The sequence below is a fragment of the Capricornis sumatraensis genome, chromosome 2 (assembly GCF_032405125.1).
Source record: "Capricornis sumatraensis isolate serow.1 chromosome 2, serow.2, whole genome shotgun sequence".
In the NCBI taxonomy this organism is placed as follows: Eukaryota; Metazoa; Chordata; class Mammalia; order Artiodactyla; family Bovidae; genus Capricornis; species Capricornis sumatraensis.
The window spans coordinates 121,942,724-121,961,693 of NC_091070.1; the positions used below are offsets into that span (position 1 = coordinate 121,942,724).

Here is an 18,970-nt window from a genome sequence, read left to right on the forward strand (position 1 = left end):
CTTATTTTCTAAATCTGATAGTCTGTCAATTTAATAATTTCCATGGCTATTAATTCTTAGGCTTTTATTTGGAAATGGATGTGTTAAGGAAGCAATGAGGTCAAAGGAGATAGGTTCCAAAAGAGGATATGTTTGTATTTCCAGGCAGGACTAGGGCTGGTGTGAGAGGAGCATTCCCTTCAGGGTCAAAACTTAAGGAGATGCCAAAAGCTCACTAGTCAAGATAAATACTGTTTTAATGCAGCATTTTAAAAAAATTAATGCAAAAAATCCATCATGAGCCAAATATCAAAATCTTTAAAACAGGATCCAGCAGGACTGGGGTTAGAGTGAGGGAAGGAAAGCTGAATTGAGCAAGGAGGAGTGGAATCTTGTCTTTATTTAAAGTTTCAATACTTTATTCATTGTGGCTCTTTTTATATTAGTTTTGATTTTCAGAATATATTGTGTTAAAATAGCATCTTGGTCACTGGCTTTTGAGGCATCCTTAAATTTTGTGCCTGAAGTGAGTGTCTTGCTTACCTCACCCCGTGTCTGGGCTTAGAACAACACTGGTGAGACCACGACCATATGAACTTCTGTCGCCTAACATGCACCCAAACAACAAGTGACTCAAACTCACACCTAGAATTTGCACAGCACACCTAGCTTTCCCGTAGGCATCCATCTATATCATAGGATTTTGGCCTGGACCAATAGGAATGGAAACAGACCAGGGATTTTCCCAGAGAATAAAACCAGGAAACTTAATTCTCCACTGGACTGCTGTGTTTGGATTTGATCTGTTATTAGAGTCTAGTTAATACTTTTGTTTTTAAAAACTGAGGACAAATGAACAAAAACGGAAACCTTGGGTCATGTTTGCTTTTGTTTTGATTTATAAATTGACCAACCCACTCCCTTTTGTCTTCTTTTCAAATAAAAAGGTGGAAATTCTGAGGGGTGCCCAAGGGGGTGAAAATGGTTTTAAAAAAAGTGTGTGTGTGTGTGGGGGGGGTTAGGTTATTTAGGCGCTATAGCTTTTTCATTAAGAATTTTTTGTTTTTAATTTGGAAAGGTAACTTTATTGAGGCATTAAAAAAAGAAAATAACCTCTGCATTCTAAAGATGAGGGACCCTGAGTCAATGGATGTTTTTCTGTAGGGATGAGTAAATTCTGTTCTGCTTTATTTTTTGAAACGACTGTAGGATAGGAAGGTGGTGAAAAATTGCCTGGGAAATGGCAGTATTTGGGGAGGGAGTAGAAGAGGCAGCCTCGTGCAGTTACTGTGTTGGGGGGAAGGGAGGAGACGGACATGCTCTCCAAAGGAGCCAGATTCCGTAGTTGGGGGTGTGGTTGAAGGGGGGAGGCAGGCCCCTCAATCCTAATTGAGGGATATCATCTCAGGCTTAAATAAGTGCACTTAGTTATTTTAACCCAAGGCACTGGGGTACCTACTGAGGTTGTTGTTGGAGAGGGGAGATTTTCAGGGCTTTTACTTTTCCCATTTTGATTTCAGACAGTGCTACCCCTTCTACCCACCCTAGATTCTCCATCTCAGCCCTGAAGGAGCAAATAGGTCTATAGGACATGCCTCCAGATTCCTCCTTTTAATTTATACTGGTTTGATGGACAGTTACAAGATTTAAATAAACATTTTTCCCTCACACTGGATTCTACAGCAAAATAAAATGATATTAAAAGGTTTTTTTTTTTTTTTTTTTTTTTAAGATTCAGTCTCTTTATGGAGTGGTATGGTGTTCAACTCAGTGCTCTGTGGGGCCTGAAGGGAAGTTCCTTCCCTCTGCTGTTGGCTGTTTCTTCTCAAGTGAAACAAGCTCACAGACCAACTAAACAAAAATCAGCAATGACTTTTTAGTGTATGTTTGGGAGTGATACTGAGCTGGAAAGGATGGAGCTGGTTTTGAATGACTTCTGAGAACCTAGCTTTTGCTATTCTTATCACTTTCTAAACAGCCACATGTCCAAAGTTCCAGTCACATTTTATCTTTCCCAATAAAGGCGTTTCAAAGATAATTGTCCCCAAGTTACTCTGACACCTCTGGACTCTGCATTCTCTTTTTTTCTCCAAGGAGTCAGTGCCCCAGGCCCACCACCACAGGTGAGAAGACAGAATTAGTAGTCCCTTCTCGTCCTGGAATCACCTGCACCACAGATTTTTCTAATTTCCTTTTCCCTCCAGGCCCTTCAACTACAGATTCAGTGACTCATACAGGCAGTCTGTTTCTTTCACTTTATAGAAATCACAGGCTGTTTTGCCCCCTGAATTTAAGTGGATTAACAGAATATTATGATACCCTCCTTGGAGACTTTCTCCACAACCCCTCGTTTTACTGGCCACTTGGGTAAGAGGTGCTGGAAAAGAGGAAGGGAAGCTGGCTGCCAGTAGCGCAGAGAGGAGCGGGGGTGGGGAGGACCTTGGCCTCCTTCTGTGCTTATAACTGGATCTATGATTCATCTTGTGAGTCACTCAGCTCCACCTCCTTCCTCTAGCAGCCCCTCCCAGCAGCCTTCACTCCTGGCACAAACCTGCAACCAGACCAGGATTCTGAAAATGGAAAAATCTGATACAGACCCTTGCCTCTCCACCCTTCCTTCCATCCACTAAACCTCCACTGGGTGTGTGGCGGGTGGTCGGAGGGGGAGGTGTCCTCCTGTTACTTAACTTAGCTGCTGTCCCCCTTTGCATTCCTAGTTAGGTGCTGATCTAAGTCACCCATCTTTTTTTCTGGCTCTGACCTTCCCCCATCCCCCCTCATGTTTTCTCTATTCTGCTGTTCCTACACCTCAAGTATTAAAGAATAGAATGAGGCTCTTGACTGAAGGGTGGTGGGGAGAAGGAAAGTGGATAATGGATTTTTAAATTGTGGTACACACCTTTTTCTATTGCCACAGACCTTGGGAAATATTTTCTTCCCGTGAGGGATTGAGGCTGATGGAATGCAGGTGGGGGTGGGGAATGTAGCAGCTTTTAGGACTTCTGGAATCAGGCTTCTGGGACGCCTTCCTAGCAGGTGTATGCCTCTTTGTTCCAGATGGACTCCCTGTCTCACAATATCTTCACTATTTCCACAGTTGCAGCCAAGACAGGGAACTTTTCAAAACAGGCTGGAAGGGTGTGTGTGCTGGGGGAGGAGAGTTGAGTGTCACTCTGGAAAACTGGGGACCCCACCTAAGGACTGCTGCCTCTGTACAAACTCAAAATCAATAAAACAGCAGCTCAGTAATTCCTTACTTTGTATCTTCTTTTGTCTTTTTCATATCTAAAGGTAGATTTTGCATACCTACCCTAGTTACTTTTCCTTTACTTCCCTCCTACAGCCCTCCCCCCCATCTTTGCTTCTTGGGTTTCAAGGGGGAGGGCTGGGGGATGGGGCTGTTGCACTGAACAGAGAGGGTTCCAGCCCTCAGCTTTCAAAGTCCTTAACATGAATCATTAATTTGGAGATCTGATGTCTGGGCTGGAGGGAGGGCTCCTGTACCTGGAATGGGTTCTAGTTTCCAACTGTTTGGATGTGTGTGTGAGATTAAGTGTATGTGTGTGATTAAGTGTTTAGATCTTTTCTTTGGGCCTCCCACCCCCAGCCACAGAACTTGAACGCACCTGTACCTGTGTCAGCATCCTGCAGCTATTTCAGTTTCTCTTCCTACTCTTCCACTGCACCCTTCATATGAGATGTTTCACACTCTCTGGAGAAGGATATACAAAAACACTTCCTCTCGCCCCCATCCCAGTTCTTGGGCTTTCCCAGGCAAAAATCCCAAGGGCCAATTTCCATTTATTTCTTCTCAACTACTTTAGTTCACACTGTCAGGAGAGGTTGTAAGGAGGCCTGAAGTACCTTTAATCATTCCTCACATCCCCTTAAAGAAGACAAAAACAGCTTCCCAGGGAAGCCATCAGTGAGAGTCCAGGGAAGTGGCCCAAATGATTCCAGTTTAATACTTGTCATTACTGCTTCCCTCAAATAGTCTCCAAAGCTCATGAACAGAAAGAGGATAGGATCTGGGTTTGGAGTAAAGAAGGGAATGTGGTTTTCTCAGTTCCCCAATTTTTCCTCACCTTTCTTAGGCTCTTCCACTTTCTCTCCACTTTTCCAAAATTGTGTGTCTTCTCCTTTAAGGGGCTGGGCATCTCTTCCGCCCTCTCCAGAGTCGACTGAAGTTTCCGTGGAGCCTTCTTTAGCTGGACTGGACACACCTCTCAGAAGACCCCAAATCGTGCTCCTTGCACCTCAAGTGCTCCTTTCCCTTGAATCTTCCTCCTGCCCTTCTCCCTGACTTCCCTCCTGCTAGCTACAGGATTCAGCCTCTCCCCTAGGGGCTTGAGCATCCTCGAGGTTTTCCACCCTTGACCGCTCCATCCCCGGATGGAGCCAGAGAAATGTGGTGGGGGGGCCGGGGCCAGAGTTTCAACATCGCCCCCCAGAAGGAAGAGCCAGAGATGGGGGTAAGGAGAGGAAAAGGGCTTGGGGGAGGGGTTTGTCATCTAGAGGGTGCGAATGGGGATGATGTGGAGAAAGAGAAGAATCCAGAGGAGGCGGAGGGTATTTCTCATATCAGCCTCTGGTTGACAGTGCTTGGTCTTTTTTGCAGTCTCAAGTTCATTGTCTCATTATCCATTAACCAGCCCCTCCCTTAACTATCTGCCAACGCCTGTCCTGAGCTCTCCACAGCCACTGATCTCAGTTTCTCCTGAGAGTCTGAGTGTAGGCCTCCAAAGGTGGCTGCTGAAGTAACCCCAGACTCCAGGACCAGAGAAGCTTGGGGATTAACCCTACACCCTTCACAGCTCTCTGGACCGAAGTCTGTCCAGGGGACTGGGATGCCAGAGCCCAGGAGTCGTCAGCTGGGCAGCTGCCTGGCCTCTGGAGGCCTCCCAGGTAATAATGCCTTACCAATACTTCTGATTTCCAGACTGTTCCAAATTTCACCCTCCTCAAACCCTGTTTCAAACCTCACTAAAGATACCTCTGTATTCCTCTTCTGTTTCAAAGTGCTTTTACCTGAGATTTGCTCTGTTCTCTGCCTAGGGCTGGTTGGAGCTTGATGGTCCCTCTGTTTTCTTGACCCTGTTACTCCTCTCATTTACTTATTCAAAAATATTTGAGGGCCTAAAATCTCTCCTCCTAAGTTTTCATTCTTGTGGGGTTAGGGAGGAATCTTAGTCTTTCCTCTTTAGATTCTCCTGTCTGTTACCGAAAAACTGGCCTCTGTTCACCTATGCTGAATAGAAAGAGCTTTAAAGGAGACAGAGCTTTAAAGGAGTAGAAAAGAGTAGCTTTATTACTTTGCCAGGCAAAGGGGGCCGCAGCAAGCTAACACTTTCAAGACTGTGCCCTTCCCCTTCCTGGGAAGTTGGAAGAGGTCTTATAGTTTTAGGGTGGGAAAATGGAACTGAAGATAAGGATCAGGGTTGATGTAGCCTTGTATTCTTCTCTTAGAGTCACTGGAATCATTAGGGATGGCTTTGGGTCACTCCAGAACAGGTTCTGGTGGTCCTCGAGGTCATCGTCCTATGACATTCTTTCTGGAAAGAAGGATGCTCCCAGAGGAAAGGAGTGTTAGGGAAAGTTGTCTTGGAGGGGTAAACATCAAGTAGCCAGAAGGCAATCATTTTCAGAGTGCAGTTAAGCAAGAAAGAGAAGGAGAACAAACATGGGTAGGTTGAGTGAGTGGAGAGAATAAAGGCTGCATAAGGGCTAACAGTGGAGTGCCTCAACTAGTTTCTGCTACAGAATGTCTGAGAGGAATGTGTGTATAGGAGTGGGGGCAACACTGCGAACAGTCATAACCTGGCTTCCCTTCTTGCCCTGCAGGGGAGCAGATTCTAGCATGGGCCCCGGGGGTGAGGAAGGGGCTGGAACCTGAAATTCCTGGAACTCTGATCTGCAGCAACTTGAGGGTCACCTTCCAGCCCCGTGGATGGCAGCGGAGTCAGGTGAGAAGGTTAGGGCAGTGGAAAGGACAACTAGTGGCAAGTGGAAAGGGAGTCTAGAAGATTTAGACAAACATTATAGAAGTGAGAGGCTGCTAAGTCACTTCAGTCATGTCTGACTCTGTGCGACCCCAGAGACGGCAACCTACCAGGCTCCTCTGTCCCTGGGATTCTCCAGGCAAGAACACTGGAGTGGCTTGCCATTTCCTTCTCCAATGCATGAAAATGAAAAGTGAAAGTGCAGTTGCTCAGTCATGCCCAACTCTTTGCGACCCCATGGACTACAGCCTACCAGGCTCCTCCGTCCATGGGATTTTCCAGACAAGAGTACTGGAGTGGGGTGCCAGTGCCTTCTCTGAGAAGTGAGATAGTTATGCTTAAAAGGCTGCCTTCTAAGAGTATCAAGGATTGTCATTGGGAAGCATCTCTAGGGAGGTTAGGGCTGTCAAGGTAGGACAATGAACGAGACTTCAGATGTCTTTAGCGTCAGTCATGTGCTTCCTCTAGGAGACTCCCCTGAGCAGTGAGTATGATTTTTCCCTGGCCAACATTGGGCGATTAGAGGCTGGTAAGTGTGGCGGTTTGGTGAAAGGGCTCACTGTGGGTGCTGGAACCCTTCCTCATCCTTCCTCTGTTCTCAGAGGACAGACTGAGTGGATGGAGTGGGATGGGCTGGAAGAGTTCCTCCTAGAGGGACCCTGATCCATGGCTATACCACTCTTTAATTCTTGACTTCAGTGAATGGCCCGTCCCGAGTCCAGCTCCTCCGTCCAGGGTCCCTGCTTAAATTTATCCCTGAGGAGATTCTGATTCACGGCCAAGACTTTCGACTACTCAGAGTTGGTTTTGAGTCTGGAGGACTAGAGCCTCAGGCCTTTCAGGTAAGAGGTCTCCAACCCAAGAATCCCTCCTCCCCTTAGAATCTTAGGATCCTTTCCTTGGCAATCCCCAATAGTCCCATCTCTCAAGATCCCTCTCATCATTCTCTCTGCTTCTCTCCTCTAGGAAAAACTAAAATTAGAGTGTGGTGAAAGTGAAGGCTTGAGTTCTAGCCCAGCATTGCCAATTATCAGGAGTATAACTGTGGACGAGTGTCTTCCTTTGAAAAACAGGGAGGGTTGGACAAGATTCTTCCCAAGATTCCTCCCAGCACTACCATTCTGTCATTTTGTGGTTCTAAATGTGTTCTCCCGACTCCAGTTCTCATGACCAGTGGAAGCTCCCTTTGTTAGGGACTGTCTTCGCTTTTCTTCTCTATTAGTGGCCGAGATGGTGAAACAACATATGAGCCTTATTGCCTCCTTTTCACTTTAGTGTGAGGCAAAGGATGGGCTGTCGTTTCTTCTACAGGTGACCATGGCCATTGTCCAAGCCAGAGCTCAGAACAGTCCAGCCCAACAGTATGCAGGGATAACCCTGAGCAAGGCTGGTGAGTGAGGGTGCTCTGGGGTAAAGAAAGGGTAGAGTCTGAAAAGCAGAAGCTGGCTGGAGACAGAAGAGCTAAGCTGTCTCTGGTTCTTCTTCCTCCTCCTCTTGTGCCGGCCGACCTCCTGCCCTAGGCCAGAGTTCTGACTCCAGAAAACCACCTATTCCCCTCTTGGAGACAATAGAAGACTGGGAGACTGAGCGGAAAAAGCAGGCAGCCAGGGGCTGGAGGGTCAGCACTGTCAATGAGAGGTTCGACGTAGCCACCAGGTGATGCCCCAGTCCACCCAACCCCGTGCTGTGCCATCAATCTTCTCATGCTACTCTGATCTTCTAAAACTTGGGACTTCCCACAAACTCCAGACTCCAAGGACATCCACAAAGCTAGCCCCGTTATCCCCTAGATCTCTAAACCTGAGATCCTTCAGAAAGATCCCCTCCTAAGCAACTTCCTTATAACAGCTTTGCATTGTATTGAGGTCACTGGGCCATGCTGTGACATAACTCTCAATTTCACAGCCTCCCTCGTTACTTCTGGGTCCCTAACCGAACGCTGGACAGTGAGGTCAGGAGAGCATTTGGCCACTTCCATCAGGGCCGTGGACCGGTCAGTGTGGGGATGATGGTAATATTGGGATTAGAGGGTCATGAGAGGTTAGCGGTCACTGTGAAGGGAGGGGATCCCTGAGGTCAGTGTTGGGGCAAGGGTAGGGTGGGGCTAGGATTTTCTCCCTCAGTGATCCTTCTCTCATCCATGTGAAGCGCCTGTCCTGGCATCACCCTGGGGGCAGTGATCTTCTTCGTTGTGGGGGCTTCTATACAGCCAGTGACCCCAACAAGGAGGATATCAGGTGAGGGGAGGTTTGATAAGCAGAATCAAGGGTTAGATGTGAGGGGCAGACACCTTCCCTTACTTTCTGATTCCCTTCCCTCCAGAGCAGTGGAGTCCATGCTTCAGGCTGGGCATTCAGACGTTGTCCTTGTAGACACCATGGATGAGCTGCCTAGTCTTGCAGATGTCCAACTTGCCCACCTGAGGCTGAGGGCCCTCTGCCTGCCTGGTGAGATAAACTTTGACCCCTCACCCCACCTCTAGGTCTGTTGACCCTAACCTGGTTTTACCCTTTTGCCTGATATGGATGAGAACTCCTTCAGCCCAATAATCCTTGGTTTTCCACTCAACTCCCATTTCCCACAGACTCATTGATTTCCTGTCTTCCTGATCCCAACATTTTTGTTTTTTAAGGCAGCTTTATTGAAATATAATTTACGTACGATAAAATTCACCCTTCACCCATCTTGAGTGCACAATTCAATGCATTTCATTGTATTTACAATGTTGTACAACCATCACAACTTAATTGTAGAAACCTCATAGCCATTTATAGTTACTTCTCATTCCTTTCCCCATAAGCAACAACTACCCAACTTATTACCCCTTAATTCTGGACCCTGAATCCCCAGTTCTCCTGATCTCTTTGCCCTTCTGACTTCTCTGCACTCTCTCAGATTCATCTGTGGCTGAGGATAAATGGCTCTCAGCTCTGGAAGGAACACGATGGTTGGACTACACCAGGTACTCCATCTTTTTCTGGCATGATTTATAATTCAAACTTCTGTTAACTTGGACTCCTCAGTCTTCCATTAACTCTTCTCCTTGGTTCCCCAAGAAGACTGTTATTTGTTGCTCCTTAGAAGGCGGCGGGGGGGGGGGGGGGGGGGGTGCGCGGGCAGGAATTGGGAGTCTGCCCCCATAGTACCCCATGACCCATCACTCCCTTCCTCTAGGCCTATTGTTCTCTTCTCTTCCTCGCCCACCCCTCCAGGTCTTGTCTTCGAAAGGCCAGTGACATCTCAGTCTTAGTGACATCCAGGGTTCGCTCTGTAGTACTTCAAGGTGAGTTTCTTGGGCCAACCCACTCCATTCCTTGCCTTTTTTCTTTACTCACCTGACTGGATTCTGCTCAGGGAGGTCTAGAGTTTGCTTGTCCCCTTCCAGTGCTGGCATCCTCTCTCGTTTTGCTAGGAACTACTCGTGTTTCAGGGCTATTTCTGCCTCCCCATTAAGCTTGTGGTCCCTAACAGAGGGCTTCTCAGCCTTCTGTTCCTGTCCTTCCATCAGTGGATGGGGGCTTGGATTGGGGGCTGGGGAAGGAAAATGAGGAAAACTGGTTTGGCATTTGATTCTGCTTCCAACATGTGAAGCTGGGTATTTCTTGGTGGAGTGTATGAAGTTAATCACTCAAGGTCTTTGTTTTTTCTTCACTTTTATGTGCCCTCTCAATCCTACCTACCCAAAACTTTCCCCCTCTGTGCCTCTTACTTCCTCCTGCCATGTTTCCTTTTCTCACTCTCTTCTGCCCTAGTTTCTTGGTCTTTCTTTCTTTGTCCCTTATCCCTCTTTATCACCCAGAGCGCGGTGATCGTGATTTCAATGGCCTCCTCTCTTCACTCGTCCAGCTGCTTTCAGCCCCTGAAGCCCGAACACTGCTTGGCTTCCAATCATTAGTGCAACGAGAGTGGGTGGCAGCTGGACATCCTTTCCTGACCCGACTTGGGGGATCTGGGGCCAGTGAAGAGGTGAGAATGTTTGGGGAGGGTGTTATTAAGAAGTACAGGGATGAGAAAATGACATACTAAAATCCACTGGAGGTGAATTAGGTCCAAATTAGGTCTGAGGTTGGGCTGAGCTTGAAAGGAGATCCAGATGAGGGACCCCAACCCCCTACCTCAACTGATTTCCACCCCCTGACCTCCTTAGTGTCCCCATTCCCACATCACTCATCCTCCCCATTTAAGTCCCCACACACCCTTCCAACCTCTTAATTTCCCTCTTCTCAGGCCCCAGTGTTTCTCCTCTTCCTTGACTGCGTCTGGCAGCTCCTCCAGCAGTTTCCAGCTGAGTTTGAATTTTCTGAGTTCTTCCTTCTTGCTCTTCATGACAGTGTCAGAGTTCCTGACACCCTTACATTCTTGAGAGACACCCCCTGGGAGCGTGGAAAGCAGAGTGGACAGGTCAGTGACTTCCATTTTTGGCTTTCCCCTACCCATTAAGTACTCTCTGGGAGTTTCCTGGTGGGCTAGTGGTGAGGATTCTGGGCATTCACTGCCATGGCCCAGGTTCAATTACTGGTCGGGGAACTAGGATCCCACAAGCTGTTTAGTCAACAAAAGAACTACTCTCTGAAGTTTACTCTTGAATATGAAAAGTGGTCTGCGGGTGGGAAAGGGGGAGGGGGTTGGCGCTTTCTTTCAGGACTGGACTTTCACCCTACATCTGATTCTTTTCTTTGTGTGTGGCTGTGCTGAGTCCTCATTGCTGAGTGGGCTCTTCTTTCAGTTCAGTTCAGTCGCTCAGTCATGTCTGACTCTTTGCGACCCCATGAATCGCAGCACGCCAGGCCTCCCTGTCCATCACCAACTCCTGCAGTTCACTCAGACTCACGCCCATCGACTCAGTGATGCCATCCAGCCATCTCATCCTCTGTCGTCCCCTTCTCCTCCTGCCCCCGATCCCTCCCAGCATCAGAGTCTTTTCCAATGAGTCAACTCTTCGCATGAGGTGGCCAAAGTACTGGAGTTTCAGCTTCAGCATCATTCCCTCCAAAGAAATCCCAGGGCTGATCTCCTTCAGAATGGACTGGTTGGATCTCCTTGCAGTCCAAGGGACTCTCAAGAGTCTTCCCGAACACTACAGTTCAAAAGCATCAATTCTTCGGTGCTCAGCTTTCTTCACAGTCCAACTCTCACATTAGTTGCAGCATATTCTCCAGTTGTGGTGCATGGAGTTCTCATTTTGGTGGCTTCTCTTGTTGTGAATGGGCTCTAGGGTGTGCAGGCTTCAGTAGTTGTGGCGTGTGGGCTCACAGTAGTTGTGACTCCCAAGCTCTAGATCACAGGCTCAACAGTCATGGTGCTCAGGCTTAGTTGCTTCAAGGTAGATGAGATCTTCCTGGACCAGGGATTGAACCTGTGCCTCTTGCACTGGCAGGTGGATTCTTTACTAGTGAGCCACCAGGGAAGCCTTACATCTGATTCTTAGAATAAGATGAGTTTCACGATTTCTCTCTAAACTGGGGAGGATTATATATTTTTGTTTAACCTTCCTCTTCTTGTTTCCTCTGTCTAGTTCAACAACTATACACAAGTCTATACCCCTGGGTTCCCAGGGGCTGGGAACTCTATTAACCCACAACTATCTGTCTGGGACTGGAATTTACGCTACAGCAATAAACAAATACTACAATTCTGTAATCCTGGCTATAACCCAGAACACTGCCCAGATTCCTGGCTCCCTAGACAGCAGGTAAAGTGTCTGAAGTTCCTAAATTCCTTTGATTTTTTTCACAGGCTCATCCTACTAGATGAGGAGAAGTGATAGTGTCTGAGTTCCTCATTCCCCTTCTGGTGTCATTTATAGTCCTAACTGTCCCCAGGAAGACAGAAATCCTACAAATCACACATGGCATCTTTTTTGGTCCTCCTCATCCTTATTAGTCTTCCTGTCTCATGCACACATTTTTATGTTTCCTTAAAATCAACTTTAATCAGTCCGGAGGCCTAGTTTGAAGTCTAATAAGGAGAGCAGATAAAGTGTTCTCAGGGGAAGGCTTGTAGTTTGATAACTGGTACAGTGTGCAGTGCGTGACAGCTGGACATTCCTTCATGACCCAGTTTGGGGAAACTGGGGGTCATCAGGTTTTTAGGTTGCCAGTTGATTTCCTGTTCCTCCTTAGCCAAGCTTCATGGTTCCTGGGCCCCCCAGTTCCGTGTGGCTCTTCTCTAGAGGGGCCCTGACACCCCTGAATCAACTCTGTCCTTGGCGGGACAGTCCCTCCCTGCTGGCAGTCTCTTCTCGTTGGCTCCCTCGACCTGCTATCTCTTCTGAAAGCCTGGCTGATCAGGAGTGGGGGCTCCCCTCACACTGGGGAGCTTGCCCTTTACCCCCGGGACTGCTGCTGCCTGGATGTCTGGGACCCCAGATCAGGCTCTGGAGACGCTGCTACCTGAGGGGAAGGCCTGAGGTCCAGGTGAGAAGGGAAGACAAAAATTGGGAGTGGGAGAAGGGGTCTGAACCAGATGTTCTAGGAGAAACCAGATGTTTCCGGGAGGCAGAAGGGCAAGGGTTTGGGGGACTGGGAAGTTAGATACCATTCCTATTGGTATCAAAGTGGATAGATTTGGGAGTGTGGGAAAACTGCTTCTGGCTTATATCAAGTGGAACCTAGGGGATAGCTGGAGGAGGAAAGGGAACTAAGAGAATTAAGGATCTTCTCTGCCTCTCTTCACCCTCTTCCCAGATGGGCCTCTCAGCTCCCACAATCTCTGGTCTCCAGGAGGAGCTATCCCATCTTCAAGAGTTATTAAGGAAATGGACACCACGAATATCTCCTGAGGATCACTCCAAGAAAAGAAACCCAAATACCATTCTCTCCCAATCCTGTTGAAATTGCTGGCTTTCTCATGGGCAGGGCAGAGGGTGGCCTGGAGTGAGGGAGAGTTTTGTCTAATCCTTCGGTTTTTCTTATCTGGTCTTGCTGCCTCAGCTTTCATAAACAAGATCACTGACCTGAGTTTCTATTGAGGATGAGTGGTGCTAACCTTATCCAACTCTTATCCTGCCTTGTTTGGTTTAAACAGTTCTTATCATTTGAAGAATTAAGAAACAACAACAATCCAGAAGACTGCCTCTCTTTTTCAGGGCAATTCCATGTCTTTGGGATGGAAATTTTGGATATTGCGCTGGTAAATTGTGATAATCAGATATACTGTTTATCAGTGCCAACAAGATGGCTTACAGACCTCCTTCTCACCTCCTCTTGCTGCTTAATTCCAATTTCTATTTCTTCCCTTATAGTTTTCTATGGGTATGGAATATACACGGGACACCCTATCTCTTCCAATTATATATTTTCATTGTGACATTTCTATTTAAGGAGTTCATTAAAGCACAATATTTATACACGCCGCTGGCACTGTTTGTGTCTGATTAAAGGAACCTTAGGTAAGGGAGTGGTGGGAGAGGAGGGAAAGGAATGTGACCCGCGAAGGGACGGTACCGACCATATTACTGCTAAGGAAGTAAGGGGCTGGGCTGCGTGAGGCGCTGCAGGTCTCTTCCGTGTAGACAGGGCAAAGGCACACCCAGAGGTTGCTGGAGTTCAGGGTGTGCTCTGAAGGTCGAGGCCGAGGCCTCTCGGCTTCAGTATCAAACCCCCGTAAACTTCGGTACCACCCCACCTCCGAACCTCAGGTTCCCCTCCTATGCAGTGACTAGGCGAGCTCAGACATTCCACAATTCCCTCCCTGAGGAAAAAGGAAATACCTCAAGCTCAGGCCTGGACTGTGAGGACGCGTCTGTTCAAGGACTGCGGGTTGGGATGGACGGTTGTCCCCACGCCTTGCGTTGAGGGGTTCCTCTGCACACCCTTCTAAGGGGAAAAAAAAGGCTACAAAACACATGAAAACTAAAGTTTTGTTCTCCCAGCTTCTGAAGTGACATTTTCGGGAGCAGTGTGACCGTTTAACTTCTAACACTGCCTTAAAAGAGACAGAACGCTTCCTTTTCACGCTCCCCGCCGCGTCCGCTCATAGAAGCACTCCTGCACGGGAGCGTGGACTGAAGCACACCACTACCTCAGCCGCTTCCAGTCTCAGCGTCTCCTAAGATGGCCGAGGCCGCTTCCGGCTCCTCCCCTGCCGCGGCCCCGCCCACCACCTCACGTCAGCCTTCGCCTCGGAAGTGGAAGTAGTGACTGAGGTCAGGGGGCGGGATCGCTGCTTGGAGACGGCGGGAGCGCTTTCGCCATGGCGGCCGGGCCGATCTCCGAGCGAAACCAGGGTGACTGGAGGGGACAAACCCAGAATGGACTCTGGGGGTTTGAGGGACCTCGACTAGGCCCAGCAATGTTTCCGCTGGGGCGGGAGATTTTGCCTTTCCGAAGGGCGCGAGACTGGTTCCGATGCCTTATGGGGACGGGATGGACAGACTTGAGGCCTGTAGTTGCGATGCTGTGTCCAATCCTCTGCTGCCTTCCCACTCAAAAAAAAAAAAAAAGAAGAAGAAGAAAAAGAAAAGTTACAGAGTGAACTTGCACCGTCACTCTAAATTAGACATAAGATTGTCTATTTTCTGGAAAGGAGGAGCTTCTAAAAGCTTAATCTAACATCTTTTTGTTTTTTCGCTTTTCTACCCCATCTCCACCCCCACTTCCTCCGCCTGGGTTCCATCTTCATGTTCCCGTTACCTCCCTATTTCCCCTCATCTCTGTCCTCACCTCTTAATCCTGTCTTCCAGATGCCACTGTGTACGTGGGGGGCCTCGATGAGAAGGTTAGCGAACCACTGCTGTGGGAACTATTTCTCCAGGCAGGACCAGTAGTGAACACGCACATGCCAAAAGATAGAGTCACTGGTCAGCACCAAGGTGAGTACACGGCAAAAAGGACAGTTATGTATGGAGGGGACAGACTGCTCCTGGAGGTCTCCAGTGATATTAAGTTTTGGAGTGAGCAAACTAAAGATTTTGTTTCTGGAACCATTCTCAATTGAAGTTGGGATTATTATTTCTTATCCTTTGTGCTTTAGAAGACAAATGAGTTATAAACTCGTTTTTAAATCACTTCAGTTGCTAACCTCTTCTTTTCCACTTCCCCAGGCTATGGCTTTGTGGAATTCTTGAGTGAGGAAGATGCTGACTATGCCATTAAGATCATGAACATGATCAAACTCTATGGGAAGCCAATACGGGTGAACAAGGCATCAGCTCACAACAAAAACCTGGATGTGGGGGCCAACATTTTTATTGGGAACCTGGACCCGGAGATTGATGAGAAGTTGCTTTATGATACTTTTAGCGCCTTTGGGGTCATCTTACAAACCCCCAAGATTATGCGGGACCCTGACACAGGCAACTCCAAAGGTTATGCCTTTATTAATTTTGCTTCATTTGATGCTTCGGATGCAGCGATTGAGGCCATGAATGGGCAGTACCTCTGTAACCGCCCAATCACTGTGTCCTACGCATTCAAGAAGGACTCCAAGGGTGAGCGCCATGGCTCAGCAGCTGAAAGACTTCTGGCAGCACAGAACCCACTCTCCCAGGCTGACCGCCCTCATCAGCTATTTGCAGATGCACCCCCTCCACCATCTGCTCCCAATCCTGTGGTATCATCATTGGGATCTGGGCTTCCTCCACCAGGTAAAGCTTTTGATAAAAAATGTTTGTCTTGGGTTGGGAAGGGTGGGGCCAGGAAGAAGGAAAAATAACCTGGCAAGGAGAGGACATTGAGTCATTAGGTGATGAGAAAGGGGTTGAGGGATGATGATGGTGGTGGGAAGAAAGTTGTTGTTTTCTTCAGAAGGTTGTTGTTCGAGTCACTTAATGTTGCTGACTTCAGAGAGCTGGGAGGAGGGGAAAAGAGCTCATTCTGCCTGGAGAGGCCAGGGTGGAACAGGCTCTCAAAAGGCACTCTCTGCTCACTATCATTAACTGTTTTTCCATTTGCTCTATAGGCATGCCTCCTCCTGGCTCCTTCCCACCTCCAGTACCACCTCCTGGAGCCCTTCCTCCTGGGATACCCCCAGCCATGCCACCACCACCTATGCCTCCTGGGGCTGGAGGACATGGTCCCCCATCAGCGGGAACCCCAGGGGCTGGACATCCTGGACACGGACACTCACATCCTCACCCATTCCCACCGGGTGGGATGCCCCATCCAGGTGGGTGTTCTTTGCTGGGAAGGAGAGGGATGAGCTTGATAGAGGAGCTCTGTCAGTACTTAATGCTGCTGTTCTTTGTCCTTTAACAATAATAGATAGTGCCCAAGCTCTCCTTTCTTTCAGACATTCTTTTAGGAAAAAAATGCAAGATACTTTACCGTTTATTTTAACAACTATCATGCTGTCTTCATTTCTTGTTTAAGTTTTACCAAAGAGAACAACAGGCTCTCTCCATTGGTTCTTTACCACTAGCGCCACCTGGGAAGCCCAGGCTCTCCTATCCTCATTATTTCACACCTAATTTATTTTAGTAATACCCTAACTGACACTTTGACTCTAATTATGTCTACTTTGATTGACTATCTCAGAGTAATTTTTCTTAAATACAGATATTCACACACCTTTGCTCAAAATTCTTCTGGTGGTTCCCTTTTACTTACAGAGTGAAACCCAGACTCGCTATCGTAGCATTCTAGGCTTTGCACAATCTGGCTCCTGCCCGTTACTCCCATGACTGCAAGCTGTTCTGCTGGGTTTCCTTTAACATACTGTGCTGTTGATCACACCCATGCTTTGCACCTGCTGATTTTTTTCTGCTTGGAATGTTCTTTTCCCACTCTGTTGTCCACCTGAAAAATTCCTGTTCATCCTTTAGAATTAGATCTTTGCTGTGACAGTGTCTCTGTTATCTTCCCAGATTCTATTCAGTAGAATAATCACGCCATTCTGCAGCACTGTTACAATGCCTAAATCATGGAAGGAGCAAATGGGCTTCAGGGACTGGGGAGCTGTAGGGTAGTTGGCTGATTTATTCTCTTGGGATGGAGTCAAAGATAAGGGCACTTTTTACCAGCTTTAATTTCTGTATTCTATCTGATGTCACTTTCTTCATTTTCTTCTCTGTCTTGTTTTCTTTGCCCTCCTGTCTTCTAACTTCCTTTTGTCTCATTTCTCACTGTGTCTTGTTTTGTTCTCATAGGGATGTCTCAGATGCAGCTGGCCCACCATGGCCCTCATGGCTTAGGGCACCCCCACGCTGGGCCGCCTGGCTCTGGGGGGCAGCCACCACCCCGACCACCACCTGGAATGCCTCATCCTGGACCTCCCCCAATGGGCATGCCCCCCCGAGGGCCTCCGTTTGGCTCTCCTATGGGTGAGTAGTCTTCACCTCCCTCATCCTCACATATTGTTCTTGCAGCTTGTTTTGTCACACCTCTTATCCCCTGCACTTTCTTTTCTTCTCTTTCTTTTCACTATCTCCCAGTGTATCCTCTCCTTACATTGTCCCAATATGAACTGTCTCCTATTCCTTGTTTTTACTTAGTTTTCCTTTTTTACCTGCAGGTCACCCAGGTCCTATGCCTCCGCATGGTATGCGTGGACCTCCTCCACTGATGCCTCCTCATGGATACACTGGCCCTCCACGACCTCCACCCTACGGCTACCAGCGGGGGCCCCTCCCTCCACCCAGACCCACTCCCCGACCTCCAGTGCCCCCTCGAGGCCCACTTCGAGGCCCTCTCCCTCAGTGATTTCTCATTGTTTTTCCTCCTGTTGTAGCCTCCCAATAGCTATTCACTTCCTTGGACCAATCAGAGTTGCTATAGCTCCGAGGGGCTAAGGCGCTAATCCCTCTCAGGCCTTTCTTTTGTAAGTGTAATTTTTTCACAGGAGGCTGTATTTTATTTTATTTTTTCCTATGTTGGCCCTAAGTGTTTTACAAATACCCAGAGAAAATTAAACTAAACTCCTTGTTTATCGTTTGTGGTGCTTAACTTGACAGAATAACTTCTTTTTCTCTGAGAAGAGATGTCCGTATATTGGGAGAAGAACGGTAAGGTAGGAGTGAGGGTGTTTATTCCAAGTTTTAAAGACTTACTCTACAATGTGTTATTGCAAATGCTGGACTGCTGTGTACTGCAGCACTTGATTCATTACATCAAAATTATATACATAAGATGAAGACCCAGTATCTATGGCATAGTTATTGTGAGTATTAAGTTAGAATAGAAGTAAAGTTCCTAGAAATAAGATGGCAAAAATAGGAAGTAACATGCACAAAGCTATTCATTGCAGCACTATTTGTAATAACAGATTGGAAACAGCTCTCATATCAGTCAGTAGGGGACTGGTTGAATAAACTGGTAAATCTATACAGTAGGATACTAAGCAGCAGTAAAAAGGAATGAGGGAGACTCTACACACTGATTGAAGAGATCACGAGGCTATATTAAGAAAGTAGCATGTAGAACAGAATGTATAATGTGCTTTCTTATCTAAAGGGTGACACATAATGTATATTGTACATTTGTCTCTCTTTTAAAATCCCTGGAGCTCCAGAGGTTAAGACTCTGCTTCTACTGCAAGGGCCACAGATCCAATCCCTGGTCGGAGAGCTAAGATCCCACATGCTACACGGCCAGAAAAAGGAAGGATAAACCATAAACTAATGGAAATTGATACCCACTGGGGGAAGGAAGGAATATGGAGGGAAACTGGATTTCTTAAGCATACTATGTTATTGTGGAACCATGTATCTTAAATGGTAGCAAAGTAATTGCAATGGGACTGTAGGAACTCAGTAATCCTTCATTTTCTTTTGTTCTTTATACTGCCAAATATCTTGGGTAAGGGGTTTGTATCTTATTCCTATTTCTTTTCTCCTCAGGCCTTCCAAACCTGATTTACATCATATTTAAATCTGTGCTCAGACTTTAAGTAACTAGATCAAATCCAATGGCCTATTCTTTCCTTTGCCACATTTAATCCTGTTATATCATCCTCTTCTCCAAAGCTCTCTATGGCTTGTGTAACCACGAACTTTCTTAAACTCCAGGCAAGAAAAGATAAGCCTGGCCCTCTTGTTCTTTGCGTCATTCTCATTC

General features: G+C 47.3%; 2 protein-coding genes across 3 annotated transcripts; both read left to right on the forward strand.

Annotated features, from left to right (window-relative positions):
• Window positions 1–4,385: 4,385 nt before the first annotated feature.
• Window positions 4,386–13,243, forward strand: MTMR11 (myotubularin related protein 11). Of its 2 annotated transcripts, none has more exons than XM_068964778.1 (17): window positions 4,386–4,451; window positions 4,794–4,884; window positions 5,821–5,942; window positions 6,447–6,507; window positions 6,678–6,820; window positions 7,290–7,368; window positions 7,499–7,634; window positions 7,884–7,971; window positions 8,127–8,215; window positions 8,301–8,425; window positions 8,874–8,940; window positions 9,191–9,261; window positions 9,778–9,944; window positions 10,206–10,379; window positions 11,494–11,670; window positions 12,101–12,394; window positions 12,665–13,243. In XM_068964778.1, the coding sequence occupies exons 1-17, from the start codon at window positions 4,386–4,388 to the stop codon at window positions 12,809–12,811; spliced, it is 2,097 nt and encodes a 698-aa protein (XP_068820879.1). In that variant the 3' UTR covers window positions 12,812–13,243. The 2 variants fall into 2 exon arrangements, with proteins under 2 accessions (XP_068820879.1, XP_068820880.1); XM_068964779.1 differs by having other exon boundaries at window positions 4,809–4,884.
• Window positions 13,244–14,143: 900 nt separating this feature from the next.
• On the forward strand, window positions 14,144–17,789 carry SF3B4 (splicing factor 3b subunit 4). Its single transcript, XM_068965156.1, has 6 exons — window positions 14,144–14,205; window positions 14,662–14,790; window positions 15,022–15,564; window positions 15,879–16,085; window positions 17,065–17,238; window positions 17,430–17,789. Exons 1-6 carry the CDS (start codon window positions 14,172–14,174, stop codon window positions 17,615–17,617), a joined length of 1,275 nt encoding a protein of 424 aa, XP_068821257.1. The 5' UTR covers window positions 14,144–14,171; the 3' UTR covers window positions 17,618–17,789.
• The last annotated feature ends 1,181 nt before the right edge of the window (window positions 17,790–18,970 follow it).